The sequence below is a fragment of the Mus pahari genome, unplaced genomic scaffold (genome assembly GCF_900095145.1).
Source record: "Mus pahari unplaced genomic scaffold, PAHARI_EIJ_v1.1 scaffold_8722_1, whole genome shotgun sequence".
Taxonomy (NCBI): Eukaryota; Metazoa; Chordata; class Mammalia; order Rodentia; family Muridae; genus Mus; species Mus pahari.
In genome coordinates this window covers 20975-43489 of record NW_018393935.1, presented here as the reverse complement: position 1 = coordinate 43489, position 22515 = coordinate 20975, and the positions used below count along the sequence as shown (strand labels likewise).

Below are 22515 nucleotides of genomic sequence, written 5' to 3'. Positions count from 1 at the left end.
GGGCAAAAGTCAATTTTCTGCTTGAGTTTGCTACAAATGTGTGAAAACTGGCCACTAGGCTGTTAAGTGCCCTTTACCTTGACAGATGAAAGTATACAGTCAAACTGTGGACAAGCAAGATACTGAATAGGCAATTATCCCATATTTCTTAGAAAAGGTAGGAGATTCCTAAAAACTTCTGGTTCACAGTTAGAACTTCTGGGCATGGCTGCCAAAACAGAAGTCTCCATTGACACAGATAAAATTTGGGTGACTGTCCCAGGAGTCATTATGACTCTGTCTTTTTATTTAAAACAAAAGCTACGTGGTCTAAACATCCTTCTTACTCAGGTGAAAATTTTCCCTCACAGGTATTTGATGGGTTTGAAAAGTAGATTAATGATAGAGATTCCTATATTCATATTTAACATTAATCATTGAAGTTCCGATCATATTATCATGCTCACAGACCTAAAAAACTAAAATTTCCTTAGGTTGTTTTCCAAGTATCAACTTGAAATCCAGTTTTAATTTTGGTCATTTTATATAATCCTTTTACAGATCTTTGGACTAAATAAAATAGAATAGAAGTAATTTACTGAAAGCTATAAATATAAGTGAACTAGACATTGTAGCAGTAATTCTTGACAGTTCTCATAAGTTTAATTATTGTGTAAACTTTAAAGATATTAGAGATAAATTCCCTTTCTTGCACTAAAATCAGAAAATGTTGGGATAACATACACCAGTGCATATTGTATCAAATACTTTGGAAGTTGTTTCCTGTAATTCACAATTTTTAGTTGTCACCAAAAGCTCTGCAATATATTAATTTTGAATGGATATACCTGCAATGCTTTCCTTTTAGACATTTCACTTTTCAGTTAGTTGGCCTCCTATGAGGTAACCTGTGGGGAACAGCCTAAATTGTTTTTCATATTAAAGGTTTCCTGATTTTTATGGTTAACAAATTCCTCCCAAGAGAATATCAACCCTGAGATCTTGCTGTCTGTAGTCTTTGCTGAAGTCATAGTGCCTTTGGCTACTGAAGAATGTGAACAAACTTAATTCCAATCTTATTTTGCAGTTGAATAGCCGGCGTCAGCAGTAGAGTCCAGGTGAAAAAAAAATAGTTTCAAAATTCCCAAAGTCATCCTAAATCCCTTGGAATAATTAGTGTGACAGACTGATTCATCAACAAATAAAAAGCATGCATAGTCACAAAAACATGAACCAAGCATATATGTACTGGACACTGTTCTTCATCAAGCAGACCCATGAACTAATAGGATGTTCTCTTGGATTTTTATCTTCAGACTCTTGCAAATTCAAAATTTTGTCTCTGCTTTTACCTATAATATCAGTAGATGTTATTACAAAATCTCTGAAGAATTTCACCATGAAGGAGATGTTGTGATTGGTGCATTTTTTCCACTTCACACATTCTACACTTTGAAGAAAATACCACATCCAACTATCCCATATCACTATTTGGACAATGCCATACAGTAAGTTCAATTATTTATTTTTGAGTTCAGAATTCTTGTATCTTAGATGGGATAATCAATAAAATTTACTAATCTCTTCTATTTTATTTTGACAAATTCACAGTTAGAATTTCTAAAATCTTTTCATCAGTTTTATTTTCCTTTCAGATTATTATCCTCACTCAGGGGGAAAAGAAATGGAAATTTCAAATGTGTTCACTTTAGTTTTTCTTTTATTGTTAACCATAATCTCTTATTTGTTATTGTTGTTATGTCACAATGACTGAAGTTTTCATTGTTATGATTTCAAGGAAGAATGATTTATTCTAAGCCTATCCTTCTTGTTCTTAGCATTTTTGGAAGTACTGATTGCACCTGTGATATTAGATGATGTCACTAAATTCTATAAGTTCTGTGTGAAGGTTATAAACTTGAGTGAAGAGGTTATGTGTGTTACATGCAGCTGATTTCAGAATTAACAACTTCACATTTAGAAGTGGAGAATATTTCTATGCTACATAAATATTTCATCTATCTTATGTTTAGTTTATAAGTGTTTGTTTCATCATTTAAGTTTTAATCTCTGACATTACTTGTGATTAACTGTTTATTCCATTCTTTCACAGCATTCATTTTTATTTATGTGTCTACCAAGACTTTGTGACTATAACAGTTTCATCTTTGTGCTATTTCTTAGCTTTAGTTATATAATCCAGGTAATGGGTAGTGTCAGACAGATATTGCTGAGTTGGATATAAACATTCTTGTATATTTTTTAGTAAAGAAAATAAGATGTTTTTATCCAAGCCAGAGTTCCTTTCCTAAGATTACATTCTTATGTATGTATGGAATAGGTAGTATGGCATGGAAATAGAGCAAAGAGAGTAGAGGGGAAAATTGTTTAGATATAAATTAAAACTTAATCATTTTTTGTTGGACACATTAATTTTGAATCCTTTAAACATATGAAATATGGATACATTAAATTTGTTATTTGTGTATAACATTTAATGGTATTTTTAAATTTCTAGGGAATCATATATTGACTCAAAAGAAATCATACTATTTTCTCATATGCTTAGTTTATGGGGCAACTTTAGTTGTTGGGTAGGCCCTTTTCTATTTTGTTATAAATAATGCTTCTTATAAATCCACTTTTCTGGTGCCTATTACACTCAGCAGTTCAGGTACCAATATAGATGGTTATATGTTACTCATATTTTGTGTAGCAAGCACTTTACACTGAAGGCTGTACTTCTAGATATGTGAGCAACAAGTCTGGTTTTACTCTTCACATTTTGATAAAATTGATATATCATAATAATTCCATTCTAGGCAATATTGTTTTGAGTAGATTTTATTATTTTACTGGGGCTATGCACCATTGTGTGCAATTTTCATATTAAAAGACAAGCTGATTTTCTTAAACATTTCTCATGTAGGTAATGTCATTCTGGATATTTTCTACCCTGACTTCTCTCACATATATGAGCAGTAAATATGGCCCCATTCCTAACTATATTGTGATTCTGAATTGGCTTTATAATTGATCTCACTCTTCTTTGAATTTAAGAAATGCAGTTTTCAGTACAGAACATTGACTGATTTTTAATGCAAACACAATTCCTTCATGGCCTTATTTTTATTTGAATTAACTACAAAAGTTCTTTCTTGTTACCTACCCTTTTGTAACCACTTGCCTTCATTCATCACATTTGTACTTGTCCTTGGCAGTAATGTCTTTTTTGTAAACTCTCTTTTTCTCTGTGTGTAGTCAAAGGAACACATAATCTGCTGCTTTATATTCAATCAAATTTAAAATTACAAACAAAAGCAACTCAGCATATATTTCAGACTTGTGGCATAAGTTTGTATGACAAGTTCTCACTGTGGTAAGGATTGATGGCCATTTTGTCAGCACTGTAAGCTTTATTTTACCATTCACCTTCTAGTAGTGGATGTGTGTATCCAACTAAAACATTTTTATTCTGTATCTAATAATGCAGATGTAGAGTGATTTTACGTAATATCTTTCATGGGGAGAATTATAATCTTTCCTGTAGAAGAATATTAATCATTGGGTAAACTATTTCTCATCATTCATTAGTTATCTACAATTCTCTGTGTGTGTAAGTGTGTGTTTGTGTGTGTGTGTGCACTCAAAGTGATGTTTCTGTTTTTTTTGTTTGTGTGTGAGGATACATGTATTTGTTTATGTGTGTGTGTGTGTGAGTTTGTGTGGGTGCACCTGTGAGTGAGCATTTGCATGTATGTATATGCATGACTAGTAAGTTCAAGTCCTCTAGGGCAATTAATGAAAGAAGTCTCCATGAAATTAAAATGAGAAAGGAAGTACATAAGAACTTTCCTGGAGAGAATGAAAGGGGTATATTATGCAATCATTTTATAATCTCAAGAGTATAAATTATTAAAATAGTTTTCCTTTTCAAAATATATTTATGATAAAGCACATGCTTTACAAATTATGTATGCAAAAGAAAGTAGTAAAGTCTGTTTTATTGAAGTTGACTTTGATCATTATTCTGTGACTGTAGATATTGAGTTAATCTGCTCAATTAGTAGTGATTGTTATTTAATTCCCCATATATACAGAGTTCTTTAAATTTTTATATGTATTTATTTGAATATATAATATTCATACATGAGAAAATGTCATTGATCTTACTTCTGGAATTAAACATCCTAATTATCATGTTTTTCCTCTGGAATATATTATCTCATTGACATTTTATCCATCTACTTTCCCTTAAAATAAATATTTGTTAATTTTTATCATTTTAGTCTTTTACATCAAATAACTTTATTAATCATTCAAATAAAAATGAAGTTAATTTTAAAACACATGCATAAATTAACAAAATAGGGTTTTAGTTAATATCATAGATATACTCAAGTAGGTAGTATAAGCAATTTTCCTATACCCAGTATGCCAGGTTGTTGATCTTGCTTTTTCTCTTTCTGTACCTCTATTGCTTGCTGTCATATTGATATTATTATGACTACCTTTTCTCTTTCTTTTTGAGTGTGTTTGTTGCTTTGTTCATGTGTGAATATGTGACCCTTTCATTTTCATACCAATGTTCATACAATGTTTATTCTTTGACATAAAAGTCTGAGAATAGTAGCTCAGGAGAGGCTAATGATAAATCAAAAAAGGAAAATCAAAATCTGAAGAGGAAGCTGATTTAGAAATGAAACCATCAAAATATAAATAACATAAGTGGCCTACACTGAAGCATTTAAATATAAGTCATTCCATAAGACTCCCTTAAAAATATAAAAAGCAAACCTAGAGGTCTACAGGATCTGCTGCTAGTGTACTCCAAGCTGCACAACAGGGTAAATTGTTAAGCTGTTTCCCAGAGTGTATGGAGAATATCAAAGAGAAGATGGATCTCTTATCGAAACATTGACACTTAAATTGCTTATGACTCCTCATGATTCGCCATAGTCTGCCTAACTAAAGAACAATATTTACTGTCAGGATATATACATATATTTATATATGCATATGTATATATATATATGTCTGTATATGTATATGTATATGTATAATGTATATGATCTTGGCTAAAAAAGAGTTATCTAAGATGTCTGAAATAATAGAATATATTAACATATGAAATGTTTATGGGAATTGGGGAATATTTTGAAGAAAAAACTCACAAAGGAAGTTCTAGTAAAAATTTCTTCTGCAAATCCAGAAGCATGGAGATGCTTGCCTAGTAGAGATTCCACATTTTCAAAACGCTTGATAATATAATAAAGAAAACAAAAAAATATATTGAGGACAACTCTGTTGCTCAACTGATAGAAGCTCTGAAGCTAAAGATATTGTTTTAAAAGATATGTACTTTGAAAATGCTACACCCACTTGACAATCTCTTCTAAAGACAAAGTAAAAGTCTACAAATTTTTTGAAAGCATTTGCTGAGATTTCTACTTCATATTTTCAAGGTATATTCATTACAAAATCTCAGGAGGCCAGAACACTCTCCAAAAATCTTATTAATCAAAGACAGAAAAATTTAGTAAATCAGGCTTTAATAAATCCCAAAATTATTCAAGAGAAAGTTTGGACATAACAGTAAACAATGTCTCAGTAAGGCTAGAGGTCCCATAAATTTTAAAGCTCCCGGCCCCACTCTGCTTCCAAAACTTATCATATAGCAGTACTTTTGTGCTCTTAGTGGAAATGGGCCCCAGAGATTCATGTGTGTGAATGCCTGAATCATACTCTGTGAAATTGTAGGAGAAGCTGTGGCCTTTGTAGAGTTACTGTGTCCCTATAAAATGGTGATTTAGAACTCTAAGAAGTTAGGTTTTGTAAAGGGCCTTCACTTCTGCTGCTTGAGGATAAAAATGTATAACTCTCAGCTTCTTTTCCAAGACCATTTCTGCCTGCACAATGCAGTGCTTCCCACCAGGATTAAATGGACAAGATCTTTGAAAGTGAAAGTTTTCCTTCATAAGACATATTACAGTCGTTGTGGGTCTTCACATCCACCAAACACAAGGCAGACAGATGTTGTTATTAGAAAAAGGGTTATTACTTTAAAGGACTCTGTTTTTGTTTTGTTTTTTTTTTCTTTTTTTTTCTTTTTAGTTTGATTATTTATTTATTTATTTATTTACTTACATACTTATTTATTTTTTAGGAAGATTAACTTTGGGTCTTTTTTAAAGGAAAGCAAAGACATACTTTAAGTGTTGCTTAATGAGCCAACCAAGGTAGTATGTGGAAAATAATGTTGCTGAGTGTAACTTGACCTCTGCATTGTTGACTCAAGTAGACAAAGAGGAGATGAGTATTAATGTTTTTGTTTAGATATGTTGGAAAAGAATGATGCTTCATTTTGACTTTCAAAAAGGGACCCTGAAGCTAAAATGTAGTGTTATTGATTAATTCCATTGACAAAGAAAATCTCAACACAGCCTTTTATTGTATTGGCATGTGGTCAATAGTATTTAAGCATATGAAGATACATAAATAAATGTACAAATATGAGTAATGAAAATTCACAATGTACATATTGAGGAGAAAATAGTACTAATAATACTAAAAACTGCTATTAAACCAATTCCTTTGTTCAAACACATACAGATATTAAAGGAAAGCCTAATATAAAGTAAAAAAAAAAAAAGGTTGAAAATCTCTGGGCAAAATTCTTACCATTTATGCTTCATATTTTTGAAAAGGAGTTTAAGGCCACCGACCTTGCCTATAGATAGAGTTTCAGGATATACAAATTTAGAAAATAAAAAAGAAAACAACAAGATTAGAAAACTAGTAAAGATTTAATTTTCCAAGGGAGCCATGTTATTGCTCTACCAAGAAACATAACTTAGAAGGTTTAGCCATGTGGTTCTGACATTAAGAGTCAAGGATTGAAAAAAAAAAAAAAAGGTTTCTGGCGTGTTTCTCTGTGAATAAGGACATTTGTTAAGGTCAATATTATAATAAGGATGTCTGTGTAAGGAGACATAGAGGATCCATTTTTTCAAACGCCAAAGGAGAAGTCTGAATGCTGAAGATGACAGAGCTGTGGTATAACTGCCCACAGGCACTACTAACAGGGAATGGAAAAAGCCCAAGAGAAAGAAGTATTTTGAATTCAATAGAGATGAAAGGAATTGGAAATGTAAAGATAAATTATAATCAGACATGGACTTGTAGTGTTTAGAGGTTGTTCAGGTTGCATTTGATTATGCTTTGGTACAATATTTTCTGACTATGTTCTCTTTTTTCTAATTTAAATGGTGTATGTTCCATTATAAGATGGAAGTATGTGTTCTACACTTTTATTTTTATTTTTCAGGGGATTATAATGCATTGTTACATAAATTTCAGATGAAACTTTGGACTTCAAACAAACCTGAGGCTATTTAAGATTATGGGAAATTAAAGTGGACTAAATACATTTTGCACTATTTTATGGCTACAACATTATCATGGTCAAGAAATAGAATTTAGTGGTTTGTACAGTAATGGCTCCATAGAGTATTCTGTTTAGATGTTTGACAATGCTGTGTGACACTATTAGGATATGTGTCCTTTTTTGGTGATGAATTTGAAGAGCATTTCTACAGAAATATAGTCATGGTTCCAACCATGACAATAATAGACTAAAACTCTGAAATTCTAATCCAACTCCAGCAAAATGTTTTCCTTTATGAGAATATCCATGCTCATTGTGTCTTCTCACAGCATTAAACCCCTAAGAATTCCCACTTAGATAGGGTTTGAACTTCATGCTGACCCCCATTTTCCTTGCTAGTGTTTTGATTCACTTGAACATTCGTGGACCATTGTATGTTATTATATTTAGGGTGAGATACTATATATAACTTCCCACTTGTCTTGAGAATTCATTTTTTCCATGAGGTTATTAATAACCTCTGGTTCTTAGTTTCTTTCCACATCTTTTTGCCTAAATTTTTAGCACTGGGGGAGAAGAAAAAATATATAATGAAAACTTAATGACTTTTTTTTTCTGTGATCTACTTTGACAGATACATTAAATAATATTCTTTTGTAGGTGTTGATTTGGGGCCTTTCAGATAAAGGATATTTTCATCAAAATATATAATTAAATAGATAGAGATGTTTCAGAGAGTAGAAACACCAATTGTGAGGAACTGTGTTCATACCTCCCAAAAGAATATGAGTCCATGCCTGTAATCTAGTGATCATATGGAGGTAGGAGAGTGAATCAAGAGCATCTCTACAGGATACCTATGAAGAGATCTAGGCATATGTGATAAGAAAATAAAGAAATCCAGCAGGCAAATATGGTAGTATAAGACTTTATTCCCAGCAGTCTGGGAGAGGAGACTGGTGGGTATTTCTGAGTTCAAGATCAGTGTGATTTGCACAACAAATTAGGCATGTCATAGAGTAAACCAAGGAAGGAACTAAATATTAATTGAAAGAAATACATAAATGCATTATATATATATAATATATATATATATTCTATAAGTTAGGCATATATGAATAAAACTGTGGTTGTATTAACTTGAATGTATTCTTTCTGTACTTCATAAAACTGTACATTCTAAGACATGCATGCATGTAGTCACACATAAAAACATCATAAATAGAATGATAAAAATATAAAGGGCATGGTACTATACCTTTTAATGTCATCAAGTCACATATAGAAGTGGTCTCTCCTTTGTTTCTCTAAGACATTAGTAAATGCATGCTGCAATACTCAAAAAATTATATCAGAGAAATAGTTTCCATGGTCACATGCCATGAAATGAACTTTAGAATGTTATTTAATTAAGATATTGTCTTTAGGAATGGACACAGAAAATGTGGTACATTTACACAATGGACTATTACTCATCTATTAAAAACAATGAATTTATGAAATTCCTAGGCAAATGGATGTATCTGGAGTATATCATCCTGAGTGAGGTAGCCCAATCACAAAAGAACTCACTTGATATGCACTCACTGATAAGTGGATATTAGCCCTGAAATATAGAATACCCAAGATACAATCTCCAAAACACAAGAAAATCTAGAAGGAAGACCAACAAATGGATATTTCATTCCTCCCTAAAATAGGGAATAAAATACCAATGGAAGGAGTTGCAGAGACAAAGTTTGGAGCAAAGACAAAAGGATGGATCAGCCAGAGACTGCCCCACCCAGAGGTCCATCCTATAATCAGCCACCAAACACAGACACTATTGCATATGCCAGCAAGATTTTGCTGAAAGGACCCTAATATATCTGTCTCCTGTGAGGCTATGTCAGTGCCTGGCAACTACAGAAGTGGATGCTCAAAGTAATCTATTGGATGGAACACAGATCCCCCAATGGAAAAGCTAGAGAAACTACTCAATGAGCTGAAGGGGTCTGCAACCCTATAGGTGTAACAACAATATGAACTAATCAGTACCCCCAGAGCTCGTGTCTCTAGCTGCATATGTAGCAGAAGATGACCTAGTCAGCCATCATTGGGAGGAAAGGCCCCTATGTCTTGTAAACTTTATATGCCCCATACAGGGAATGACAGGGACAAGAAGTGGGAGTGANNGGGTAGGGGAGCAGGGCAGGGGGAGGGTATAGGGGACTTTGGGGATAGCATTTGAAATGTAAATGAAGAAAATATCTAAAAAAATTAAAACATAAAAAAGAAAACATTTAAAAAAATACTGTTTTTAAAAACATGTTAGGTTGATAGTAAAATAGTGGGTTTTCATATGTGAAGACGCCAGAAAGCCAAAGATAAAAATTCCAACAGATGTGATATTTGGGGGAAAATGATTCCTGACACATAAACAAAATGTGTAAAGAATCAACCTATGAAATATAAATAATAAGTGCTTTAAGGATTAATAAATAATGAGTAGTAACTATAAAATTTACTATACTAAATATGTAGATGTGTATGGTGAAGTTCATCATTATCTTATTTTTTTTATGCCACTTAAACAGGTATAACTTTAAGAACTACCAGTATATTCTAGCTCTGCAATTTGCCATTGAGGAGATCAATGGGAATCCCAATCTTTTACCCAACATATCTCTTGGATTCGATTTCTACAATGTCAGATTCACTGGGAANTACATTCTTGATATTACTTTTAATTGGCTCACAGCTCTTGGTNAGAGNAANNATNTNCCTAATTACANTTGTAAAANGAGAAATTTCACTGCTGCACTGACAGGAACCTCATGGATAACATCTGCCCAAATTGGGACATTGCTTCAACTCTTTAAATTTCCACAGGTGAGAAAATTTGGATTTTGGGAAGTGAGAGTCAGTTCTCTTTGTTCATGTTGTAGGTCTCTTTACACTGAAAGAATGGATGATCACTTATCCAAAGATCAAAGCAATACTCAGAACATGGAGTTCAATTGAGAATTCTCTTGCTTTTAAGATAAATATTTATGTAGTAAATGAAGCCAGGTAAGTCCTTGAAGCTTAGAGGCCTAACAAAAATTTCTGTTAAATGTAGTATGTGTAATGTTCCTTTAAAATATTCTCCTCTCTTCTATTCCTTCAGGAATAAAAGTTTTTAGATGTTAATATTCTTTTTCTTCTTTCTAATTTGCTTCAGATTAATTTTGGACCTTATGATCTTCTCCTGAGTGATCGTGGTCAATATCCTTCTCTCTACCAGATGGCCCCCAAGGACACATCTCTTTCACCTGCCATTGTTTCATTGATGGTTCATTTTAGGTGGTCATGGGTTGGCCTCATCCTCCCTGATGACCACAAAGGAAATAAAATTCTATCAGATCTTAGGGAGGAGATGGAGAGAAACGGCATCTGCCTAGCTTTTATAAAAATGACCACAGACACATATACTTCATATGTTACCAAATTCTGGGAAAATATGAATGAGACAAATGTAACAATTATTTATGGTGACATTGATTCGCTAGAAGGTGTCATGAGGAATATTGAGCAAAGGTTATTAACATGGAATGTCTGGATCATGAACATTGAACATCATGTTATTGACAGAGCTGATTATTTCTTGTTAGACTCATTCCATGGAAGCATAATTTTTAAGCACCATTTCAGAGAGAATGTTGAGTTTGCCAAATTTATTCAAACAGTAAATCCCAATAAATACCCAGAAGACATTTATCTTCCTAAGCTGTGGTATTTGTTCTTCAAGTGCTCATTTGCTGACATTAATTGTCATGTGTTGGACAACTGTCAAACCAATGCTTCTTTGGATGTATTGCCTCGTCACATATTTGATNTGGCCATGAATGCAGAGAGCACAAGTATTTACAATGGTGTGTATGCTGTGGCTCACAGCCTCCATGAGATGAGAATTCAGCAACTTCAAAGGCAACCATATGAAAATCACAAAGGGATGGTGTTCTTTCCATGGCAGGTAATAACCTTTCTACTGTATTTTATTTCAGCACTCTGGCATAAGACATTTGCAAGAACACTAACTTAAGCAATGTAAAATTCAGTTATCTTGTCCACAATCAAGAATTGTTTGTGTTTCTAATCTTACTTAGAAGCCAATGTAGTTTCAAAGCTAAGATACTTGAAATCATGTGCAAGATACCAGGAGCAAATATGCTTTGTCAAAATTAAGTTCTTTTCATCAATATCTAACTTTACAGCCTTTTTACAGTAATATAGGAAATTAATGTACTTATTGCTTTATATACTTGATATAAGAGAAATTATAACAGAGACACTTATGTGAAACAAAGATGGTTGGTTTATATAGACATGATGCCTTTTAATTAATTTCTTGACATCAGTATCCTCATTTTGGACACTGCAACTCTGAACATATTCTAAAAGCAAATGATTCTTGCTAGGTTTCAAAAAGTTTGTCTTTTCATAAATTAGTTGTCATTGATTACTTACTTGAACTTGGTTCTAAGTTTTCAATTGAAGATCAGTAATAATGATATTCTGAACAGTCAGGTTTTCACTAAGGCATCATTGATGGAATCTTCATTAATGTTGATGTTCACAACATAATTTATTCTACCCTTATGCACAATGAAATGTAAAATTATTTTTCTCTTTAAGCTTAACACTTTCCTGAAGGATATTGAAGTGAAAGACAAAAGGAGTTTAGATTGGAGACAGACAATAGATACAGAGTATGACATTCTTAACATTTGGAATTTACCAAAGGGCCTTGGATTAAAAGTGAAAATAGGATCCTTTTCTGCAAATGCTCCCCAGGGTCAACAGTTGTCTTTATCTGAGCAGATGATACAATGGCCAGTGATATTTTCAGAGGTGGGATATGTATTATCTAAATGCTTTGTGCTTATGTTATTAAAACAATTATGTTCTCTGATGTAATGATGATTGACTCAAGTTCCATTACACTTGGAATATCAGTATAAAATAGTTTAAAGTAATTCTAGTATACTGGCTTTTAATTTTCCTTGATTAAGATCAATGGACGAATACAATGTTCAATAAGTCCCCATTGCTCACTCATATGAGGATTAGGTTTTCTCCATTTGTCACAAATGAGGAATGGGACATTTGGTAAGAGAAAATTTTTATCTCCAAATGATTCATGTGTTAATGTACTGGAGGAAAATCTCTTTGGTGATTTTTATCATAAAACAATATTAAATTTTATTTTTATTGTTCGTTCAAATACTGTGACCAAAATGACTTCTGTAAGTCAGACTATATATTGTTTTATGGTTCTAGAAGTATCAGAGTCTACAAAGGATAGTAGAATAACAACAAATTGTCATAATGTAGAAAGAGAGGCTTAGGAAATGGAAAGAAAATATTTGTATTAACAAGTATTAACAGTAAATAAAATTAGTATCTTAGAATTAAGGAAACTTTTATTTTTCTAATCCTAACCAGTGTCCTAATTTCATCACCAAGTTTGATTTCCCTAAATATTCAATAACTTTCCATAAAAAGTTACCAGATAGTAAATAAGCATTAAAATGATTTGCCCTATATTGAATATTTTTCTTTAAAATTATCATACAATATCTCCATTAGTCATCCTTAATTGTGCTTTGATTTTCAATATGTACTATCTCATTGAATGTTAAACAATAATTTGAAAGTCCTTACAGACCAATGTGAGAGTGCAGGGCATTATATTTGAATATGCATGGTTTTCATATGAAAGAGCATACAAATGATATATCATCCTCTGAATTCAGGAAGTAATCAATACTGCAGCTCTCTTCTATATCATTTGTAAACCCCTTTTCACATCTCCCATCCCCAGATTCCATGAGGATGCTCTTCCTACCCCCATACTCCTGACTCATAGCCCTAACTGTCCTTCAGCTATGCTGGGCATCAAGCATTCAGAGGACCAAGGTGTTCTCCTCCCATTCATGCCAGATATGTTCATATTCTCCTTCATATACTGCTGGAACCAGTGATCCTTCCATGTATATTCTTTGGTTGGTGGCTTATTACCTGAGAGCTCTGGGGTTCTATATCATTGATATTGTTGTTTTATCTATGGGGTTGCAAACCCTTTCAGATCCTTCAGTCCTTAACTATCCAATTGAGATCCCTATACTCAGTCAAATGGTTGACTGCAAGCATCCTCATCTGTACTGGTAAGGCACTGGCAGAGCCTCTCAGAAGACAGCTATATGCGGCATTCTGTATGCGGGCATTTCTTTCTTCGTTTTTTAACTAATTTTATTAGATATTTTCTTCATTTACATTTTAAATGCTATCCCGAATGTTCCCTATACCCTCCCCCCACCCTGATCCCCTGCCCACCCACTCCCACTTCTTGGCCCTGGCGTTCCCCTGTATGGGGCATATAAAGTTTGCAAGACCAAGGGGCCTCTCTTCCCAATGATGGCTGACTAGGCCATCTTCTGCTACATATGCAGCTAGAGACACGAGCTCTGGAGGTACTGATTAGTTCATATTGTTGTTTCACCTATCGGGTTGCAGAACCCTTCAGTTCCTTGGCTAATTTCTCTAGCTCCTCCATTGGGTTCTCTGTGTTCTATCCTATAGATGACTATGGGCATCCACTTCTATATTTGCCAGGTATTGGCATAGCTTCATAGAGATAGCTATATCAGTGTCCTTTCAGCATGATCTTGCTGGCATATGTACTATTGTCTGCGTTTGCCTCTCAGGAAACAGCTATATATGACTCCTGTCTGCAAGTATTTCTTGACATAAGCAATAGTATCTTCTTTGGTGATTGTATTTGGGATGTATCACCAGGTGGGACAGTCTCCATATGACCTTTCTGTCAGTCTTTACTCAACTGTTTGACCTTGTATTTTATTTAGATAGGAGCAAATTTTTGGTTATTTTTGAGATGTCTTGCTTCCCCCATCATTCAACTATGGGCCTTGCCTAACCTATGGATATGGCCTCTAAAGGTTCTCTCTCTGCTTTGTGCGGTATATCAAATAATGACATGCCCAATGGATCCTTGGAGTCTCTTGCTTTCCAGGCATCTGGAAATTTCTGTTAGCTACACCAGTTCCCCATCCCTTATTGCTGAAAATACTCTTTGAAAGGAGTCTAATTATTAATAAAAAAATATTTGCTTTTCAGTGTAATACCTTCCAAAAGTATTTTTTCATTTTTCATAAAACCCTAAGCATTAAATAACATTATTCATTCTTCTCAGATCCCTCAGTCTGTGTGCAGTGAGAGTTGTGGGCCCGGATTCAGGAAAGTAACCCTGGAGGGTAAGGCCATCTGCTGCTACAAGTGCACTTCTTGTGCGGACAATGAGATTTCTAATGAGACAGGTAAGTGCAGATTTTATGGAAAACTTCCTATTTCTCCACTGTATTCTACAATGTGCTAGCAATTAAAAAAGATCTAAGTAGAAGTCAAGTATGAGTTATTTTGATTACCTTTTTATAGGAATTTTAATGTCATATTCAATACCATCCCCTTGAAATAGGTCAAAACAGTCATTTCATATTATTCTTGATTAATATCTTTAATCCAGTGCCAATATGGATATTTGAAAATACAGTATATTCTCCTGTACTTTTCAATATTTTTCAATTTACTCTTCCATTTAATGCATTTTAATTAAGTATCACAGATTTTTTAAAATGTATTTCAATGATTTTTAAGAACCATATAAGGCTCAGGTCTGTTGCATCTTCATAGAAATAATTAATAGCTCATTTCTCATATTTATTTGTTTGATAACTTCATATAATGTGTTTTCATCACATTCATCACTCACACTCTTCCCAGATTTATTTCCCCTTCCCTCATTCCCAAAATTTTAATTAAACTATATGCTAGAGTTCATGATACTGATGTATATTTACATGTGTGCATGTCACTTAATCGTTCTTAACCATCCATGTTCTGCACACTGAAATATAACACTGATTATCTTCCCTGAAGCTATCAATTGTTAATACCTCATTTTCTAGATATGGGGAATTCTTAATAACTACCTCCAATATCTATACTGAAATTTACATGGGTTAAGGCAACATGACTCTAAAATATTTTCTTGTGTGTAATAACTTTATTGGAAAATTTTCTCTATGATCAAAAAACACATTTATTTTGTGGTATTCTGTACATGGAAGGTTTTGGTAACTTTCTGGATTTTCTTGGATTAGAATTTTACAGAAGTTTTTACTTTTTAGTGGACTGATTAGAAAGAGTTGGGGTTGTGGTCTTTTAGGGGAAGGAGCACATGTAGGTACTGACTTTAGGTTGTAAAGTCCATGTGACATCTGGACTCTTTTTTTTTTTTTTTTTTCTTTTTTTTTCCTACTGCTGCCTTCAAATCAAGATTTATCCCTGGTTGCTTTTATGCTTCTATTAAGTAAATGAACCAATACTCTAAATATATAAGCACACTTCACATTTAATGAATTCATTTATTTATTTACAGTCTAATCATTGTTCCCACTTTGTGGCAAACCTCACACATTTCATTAACTCATTCCTTCACCCCTATCTTGGCCATTCTGCTTCCTAATCTTCTGAAACACTGTGGGATGTATCCTAGGTGTTCTGTGCTTTTTGGCTAATATTAATTCACTAGTGAGAACATATGATGTATGTCCTTTCGGGTCTAGGTTACCATAATCAGAAAGAAATTTTGTAGTTTCATACATTATTCTTCAAATCTCATTATTCCCTTGATCTAAATAACTGAGTAATATTTCATTGTATAAATGTGCCACATATTCTGCATCCATTCTTCTGTCATAAGACATGAGTTGTTTCTATTATAGGACATGAGCTTTTGGGCTCTTACAATGAAGGCCACTATAAACATAGATGAGCATGTGTCCCTTGATATATTGGGCCACATTTTGTGTATATACCAAAAGTGGTATAGCTGGGTAGGTATATTTCCAATTCTGTGAGGAACTGCCAGGTTTTTTCACTTCCTTAGTCAGAGTCATACCAAGTTACTTTATATTATTTGTGACTATTGTGAAGGGTGTTGTTTTCTTAATTTCTTTCTCATCCTGTTTATCCTTTGTGTAGAGAAAGGCCATTGATTTGTTTGAGTTAATTTTATACGCAGCTACTGCACTGAAGTTGTTTTTCAGGTTTACGAGTTCTCTGCTGGAATTTTTATATACTATCATATCATCTGCAAATAATGATATTTTGACTTCTTCCTTTCCTATTTGGATCCCATTGATCTCCTTTTGTTGTCGAATTGCTCTGGCTAGGAGTTCAAGTACTATATTGAATAGGTAGGGAGAAAGTGGGCAGCCTTGTCTAGTCCCTGATTTTAGTGGGATTGCTTCTAGCTTCTCTTCATTTACATTGATGTTGGCTATTAGGTTTCTGTAGTTTGCTTTTATTATGTGTAGGTATGGGCCTTGAATTCCTGATCTTTTCAAGACTTTTATCATGAATGGGTGTTGGATTTTGTCAAATGCTTTCTCAGCATCTAACGAGATGATCATGTGGTTTTTGTCTTTGAGTTTGTTTATATAGTGGATTACTTTGATGGATTTCCGTATATTAAACCATCCCTGAATCCCTGGAAAACCCTACTTGGTCATGATGGATGATTGTTTTGATGTGTTCTTGGATTCGGTTTGTGAGAATTTTATTGAGTATTTTTGCATCGATATTCATAAGGGAAATTTGTCTGAAGTTCTCTATCATTGTTGTGTCTTTCTGTGGTTTAGGTATCAGAGTAATTATGGCTTCATAGAATGAATTGGGTAGAATATCTTCTGTTTCTATTTGTGGAGTAGTTTGAGAAGAACTGGAATTAGGTCTTCTTGAAGGTCTGATAGAACTCTGCACTAAACACATCTGGTCCTGGTCTCTTTTTTTTTGTTGTGAGACTATTAATGACAGCGTCTATTTCTTTAGGTGATATAGGACTGCTTATGTTACTAATTTGATCCTGATTTAACTTTGGGATCTGGCTTCTGTTTAGAAATTTGTCCATTCATCCAGTTTTCCAGTTTTGTTGAGTATAGGCTTTTGTAGAAGGACCTGATGATGCTTTGGATTTCCTCAGGATGTTGTTATGTTAGAATGCTGTCCCTGTCCCCTCTAGTGAGTCTGGCTACAGGTTTATCTATCTTGTTGATTTTCTCAAAGAACCAGATCCTGGTTTGGTTGATTCTTTAAATAGTTCTTTTTGTTTCCACTTGGTTGATTTCACCCCTGAGTTTGATTATTTCCTTCTGTCTACTCTTCTTTGGTGAGTTTGCTTCCTTTTGTTCTAGAGCTTTTAGGTATGCTGTCAAGCAGCTAGTATATGCTCTCTCTAGTTTCTTTTTGGAGGCACTCAGAGCTATGAGTTTTTCTCACAGGAATGCTTTCGTTGTGTCCCATAAGTTTGTGTATGTTGTGACATCATTTTCATTAAACTCTAAAAAGTCTTTAATTTCTTTCTTTATTTCTTCCTTGACCAAGGTATCATTGAGGAGAGTGTTGATCAGTTACCAAGTGAATATTGGCTTTGTATTATTTTTGTTGTTATTGAAGATCAGCCTTAGACCATGATGGTCTGATAGGATGAATGGGACAATTTCAATATTTTTTTAATCTGCTGAGACCTGTTTTGTGACCAAGTCTATGTTCAATTTTGGAGAAGGTACCATGAGGTGCTGAGAAGAAGGTATATCCTTTTGTTTTAGGATAGAATGTTCTATAGATATTTGTAAAATCCATTTGTTTTATAAATTCTGTTAGTTTCACTGTGTCTCTGTTTAGTTTCTGTTTCCAGGATCTGTCCATTGCTGAGAGTGGTGTTGAAGTCTACCACTATTTTTGTGTGAGTATCAATGTGTGCTTTAAGCTTTACTAAAGTTTCTTTAATGAATGTGGCTGTCCTAGCATTTGGAGCATAGATATTCAGGAATGAGAGTTCATTTTGGAAGATTTTACCTTTGATGAGTATGAAGTGCCCCTCCTTGTCTTTTTTGATAACTTTGGGTTGGAAGTCAGGTTTATTCGACATTAGCATGGCTACTCCAGCTTGTTTCTTCAGACTGTTTACTTGAAAAATTGTTTTCCAGTCTTTTACTCTGAGGTGGTGTCTGTCTTTTTCCCTGAGATGAGTTTCCTGTAAGCAGCAAAATGGTGGGTCCTGTTTGTAGAGCCAATCTGTCTATGCCTCTTTATTGGGGAATTGAATTAATTGATATTAAGAGATATTAAGGAAAAGTAATTGTTGCTTCCTATCATTTTTGTTGTTAGAGTTGGCATCCTGTTCTTGTGTCTGTCTTCTTTTAGATTTCTTGAAGGATTACCTTCTTGCTTTTTCTAGGGCGTGGTTTCTGTCTTTGTACTGGTGTTTTCCAGTTATTATCCTTTAAAGGGCTTGATTCATTGAAAGATACTGTGTGAATTTGGTTTTGTCATGGAATACTTTGGTTTCTCCATCTATGGTAATTAAGAGTTTAGCCTGGGCTGGCATTTGTGTTCTCTTACAGTTTGTATAATATCTGTCCAGGATCTTCTGGCATTCATAGTCTCTGGTGAGAAGACTGGAGTAATTCTAATATGCCTGTCTTTGTATGTTACCTGACCCTTTTCCCTTACTGCTTTTAATATTCTGTCTTTACTTAGTGTATTTGTTGTTCTGATTATTATGTATCAGAATGATTTTTTTTTCTAGTCCAGTCTATTTGGAGTTCTGTAGGCTTCTTGAATGTTCATGGGTATCTCTTTCTTTAGGTGCAGAAAGTTTTCTTCTATAATTTTGTTGAAGATATTTGCTGGCCCTTTAAGTTGATAATCTTCATTCTTATCTATTCCTATGATCTGTAGGTTTGGTCTTCTCATTGTGTCCTGAATTTCTTGGATGTTTTGAGTTAGGATCTTTTTGCATTTTGCATTTTCTTTAATTGTTGTGTCCATGTTCCCTATGGAATCTTCTGCACCTGAGATTCTCTCTTCCATCTCTTGTATTCTGTTGCTGATGCTTGCATCTATCATTCTTGATTTCTTTCCTAGGGTTTCTATGTCCAGAATTGTCTCCCCTTGGGTTTTCTTTATTGTTTCTATTTCCATTTTTAGATCCTGGATGGTTTTGTTCAATTCCATCTCCTTTTGGTAGTGTTTGGTAGTGTTTTCCTGTAACTCTTTAAGGGATTTTTTTGTTCCCACTTTAAAGTCTTATGTTTGCCTGTGATTTCTAGTATTACCTTTTAAAAGTCCTTCATCATCATCATGAGAAGTGACTTTAGATCCATGTCNAGAAGAAGGTATATCCTTTTGTTTTAGGATAGAATGTTCTATAGATATTTGTAAAATCCATTTGTTTTATAAATTCTGTTAGTTTCACTGTGTCTCTGTTTAGTTTCTGTTTCCAGGATCTGTCCATTGCTGAGAGTGGTGTTGAAGTCTACCACTATTTTTGTGTGAGTATCAATGTGTGCTTTAAGCTTTACTAAAGTTTCTTTAATGAATGTGGCTGTCCTAGCATTTGGAGCATAGATATTCAGGAATGAGAGTTCATTTTGGAAGATTTTACCTTTGATGAGTATGAAGTGCCCCTCCTTGTCTTTTTTGATAACTTTGGGTTGGAAGTCAGGTTTATTCGACATTAGCATGGCTACTCCAGCTTGTTTCTTCAGACTGTTTACTTGAAAAATTGTTTTCCAGTCTTTTACTCTGAGGTGGTGTCTGTCTTTTTCCCTGAGATGAGTTTCCTGTAAGCAGCAAAATGGTGGGTCCTGTTTGTAGAGCCAATCTGTCTATGCCTCTTTATTGGGGAATTGAATTAATTGATATTAAGAGATATTAAGGAAAAGTAATTGTTGCTTCCTATCATTTTTGTTGTTAGAGTTGGCATCCTGTTCTTGTGTCTGTCTTCTTTTAGATTTCTTGAAGGATTACCTTCTTGCTTTTTCTAGGGCGTGGTTTCTGTCTTTGTACTGGTGTTTTCCAGTTATTATCCTTTAAAGGGCTTGATTCATTGAAAGATACTGTGTGAATTTGGTTTTGTCATGGAATACTTTGGTTTCTCCATCTATGGTAATTAAGAGTTTAGCCTGGGCTGGCATTTGTGTTCTCTTACAGTTTGTATAATATCTGTCCAGGATCTTCTGGCATTCATAGTCTCTGGTGAGAAGACTGGAGTAATTCTAATATGCCTGTCTTTGTATGTTACCTGACCCTTTTCCCTTACTGCTTTTAATATTCTGTCTTTACTTAGTGTATTTGTTGTTCTGATTATTATGTATCAGAATGATTTTTTTTTCTAGTCCAGTCTATTTGGAGTTCTGTAGGCTTCTTGAATGTTCATGGGTATCTCTTTCTTTAGGTGCAGAAAGTTTTCTTCTATAATTTTGTTGAAGATATTTGCTGGCCCTTTAAGTTGATAATCTTCATTCTTATCTATTCCTATGATCTGTAGGTTTGGTCTTCTCATTGTGTCCTGAATTTCTTGGATGTTTTGAGTTAGGATCTTTTTGCATTTTGCATTTTCTTTAATTGTTGTGTCCATGTTCCCTATGGAATCTTCTGCACCTGAGATTCTCTCTTCCATCTCTTGTATTCTGTTGCTGATGCTTGCATCTATCATTCTTGATTTCTTTCCTAGGGTTTCTATGTCCAGAATTGTCTCCCCTTGGGTTTTCTTTATTGTTTCTATTTCCATTTTTAGATCCTGGATGGTTTTGTTCAATTCCATCTCCTTTTGGTAGTGTTTGGTAGTGTTTTCCTGTAACTCTTTAAGGGATTTTTTTGTTCCCACTTTAAAGTCTTATGTTTGCCTGTGATTTCTAGTATTACCTTTTAAAAGTCCTTCATCATCATCATGAGAAGTGACTTTAGATCCATGTCCTGCTATTCTGGAGTGACGGTGTATCCAGGATTTGCTATGGTGGGAGAGTTGGTTCTGATGATGCCAAGAAAACTTGGTTTCTGTTGCTTCTGTTCTTATGCTTGCCTCCTGCCATCTGATTATCTCTACTGCTTGCTGCCCTCAATTTATCTGATTGGAGCCTGTCCTTCCTATAATCCCTGTTGATTCAGGACTTCTCAGAGTCCAGATTTCTCTGTGATTCTTTGATTGTAGGCTCCTGTGAACCTGAGATTCTGGGTGTATTTGAGTTCTTGACTGTTAAGCTCCTCTGAGGCACTAAAATACTAATGTGACCCAGCTCCTGTTATCCTAGGATCCTATTGGAGAATTCTTTGTTTAGCTTTGTACCCAATTTTTAATTGGGTTATTTGATTTTCTAGGGTCTATATTTGTGAGTTATTTATATATATTGGATATTAGCCACCTATGGGATTTATGATTAGTAAAGTACTTTTCCCAATTTGTTGGTTGCTAATTTGTCTTTCTGACAGAGTCTTTTGCCTGACAGAATCTTGGCAATTTTATGAGGTTTCATTAGTATATTCTTGATCTTACAGTACAAGCCCGTGGTGCTCTGTTCAAGAATTTTCCCCTGTGACTATATCTTTGAAGCTCTTCCCCACTTTCTCTTCTATATATTTCAGTATCCATAGTTTTATGTGGAGTAGCTTGATACACTTAGACTTGAGCTTTGCTCATGGAGATATGTATGAATCAATTCTCCTTCTTCTACATGCTAACAACCAGTTAAGCCAGTATCATTTGTTGAAAATACTTTCTTTTTCCACTGAATGGTGTTAATTCCTTTGTCAAAGATCAAATGAAGATAGGTGTGTGTATTCTTTTCTGTGTCTTCAGTTCTATTCCATTGATCTACCTGCCTGTCACTGTCCCAACACAATGCAGTTTGTATTGCAATTGTTCTGCAGTACAGCTTGAAGTCAGGGATGGTGACTATAACAGAGATTCATATATTGTTGGGAATAGTTTTTGGTATCCTACGATTTTTGTATTTACAGAAGAATTTGCAAGTTGCCCTTTCTAAATGTGAAGAATTGAGTTGGAATTTTGAAGGGGATTGCATTGAATCCTTAGATTGCTTTTGGCAATATTGTCATTTTTATATTAATCCTTCCAATCCATGAGCATGGGAGATCTTTTCATCTTCTGAGACCTTCTTGGACTTCTTTCTTCAGAAACTTGAAGTCCTTCTCATACAGATCTTTTACTTCATTAGTTAGAGTCACACTAAGGTATTTTATAT

At 34.1% G+C, this 22515-nt stretch overlaps 1 protein-coding gene across 1 annotated transcript in view; it reads left to right on the top strand.

The window, feature by feature from the left end:
- Positions 1 to 1269: 1269 nt before the first annotated feature.
- Positions 1270 to 22515, top strand: part of LOC110315812 (vomeronasal type-2 receptor 116-like) — a 29203-nt gene continuing 7957 nt past the window's right edge. The window contains exons 1-5 of the mRNA XM_021189778.1: positions 1270 to 1487; positions 9943 to 10237; positions 10569 to 11360; positions 12023 to 12238; positions 14601 to 14724. Of these exons, the coding sequence (XP_021045437.1) occupies positions 1270 to 1487; positions 9943 to 10237; positions 10569 to 11360; positions 12023 to 12238; positions 14601 to 14724 (1645 nt within the window). The remainder of the gene's footprint in view (positions 1488 to 9942; positions 10238 to 10568; positions 11361 to 12022; positions 12239 to 14600; positions 14725 to 22515) is intronic.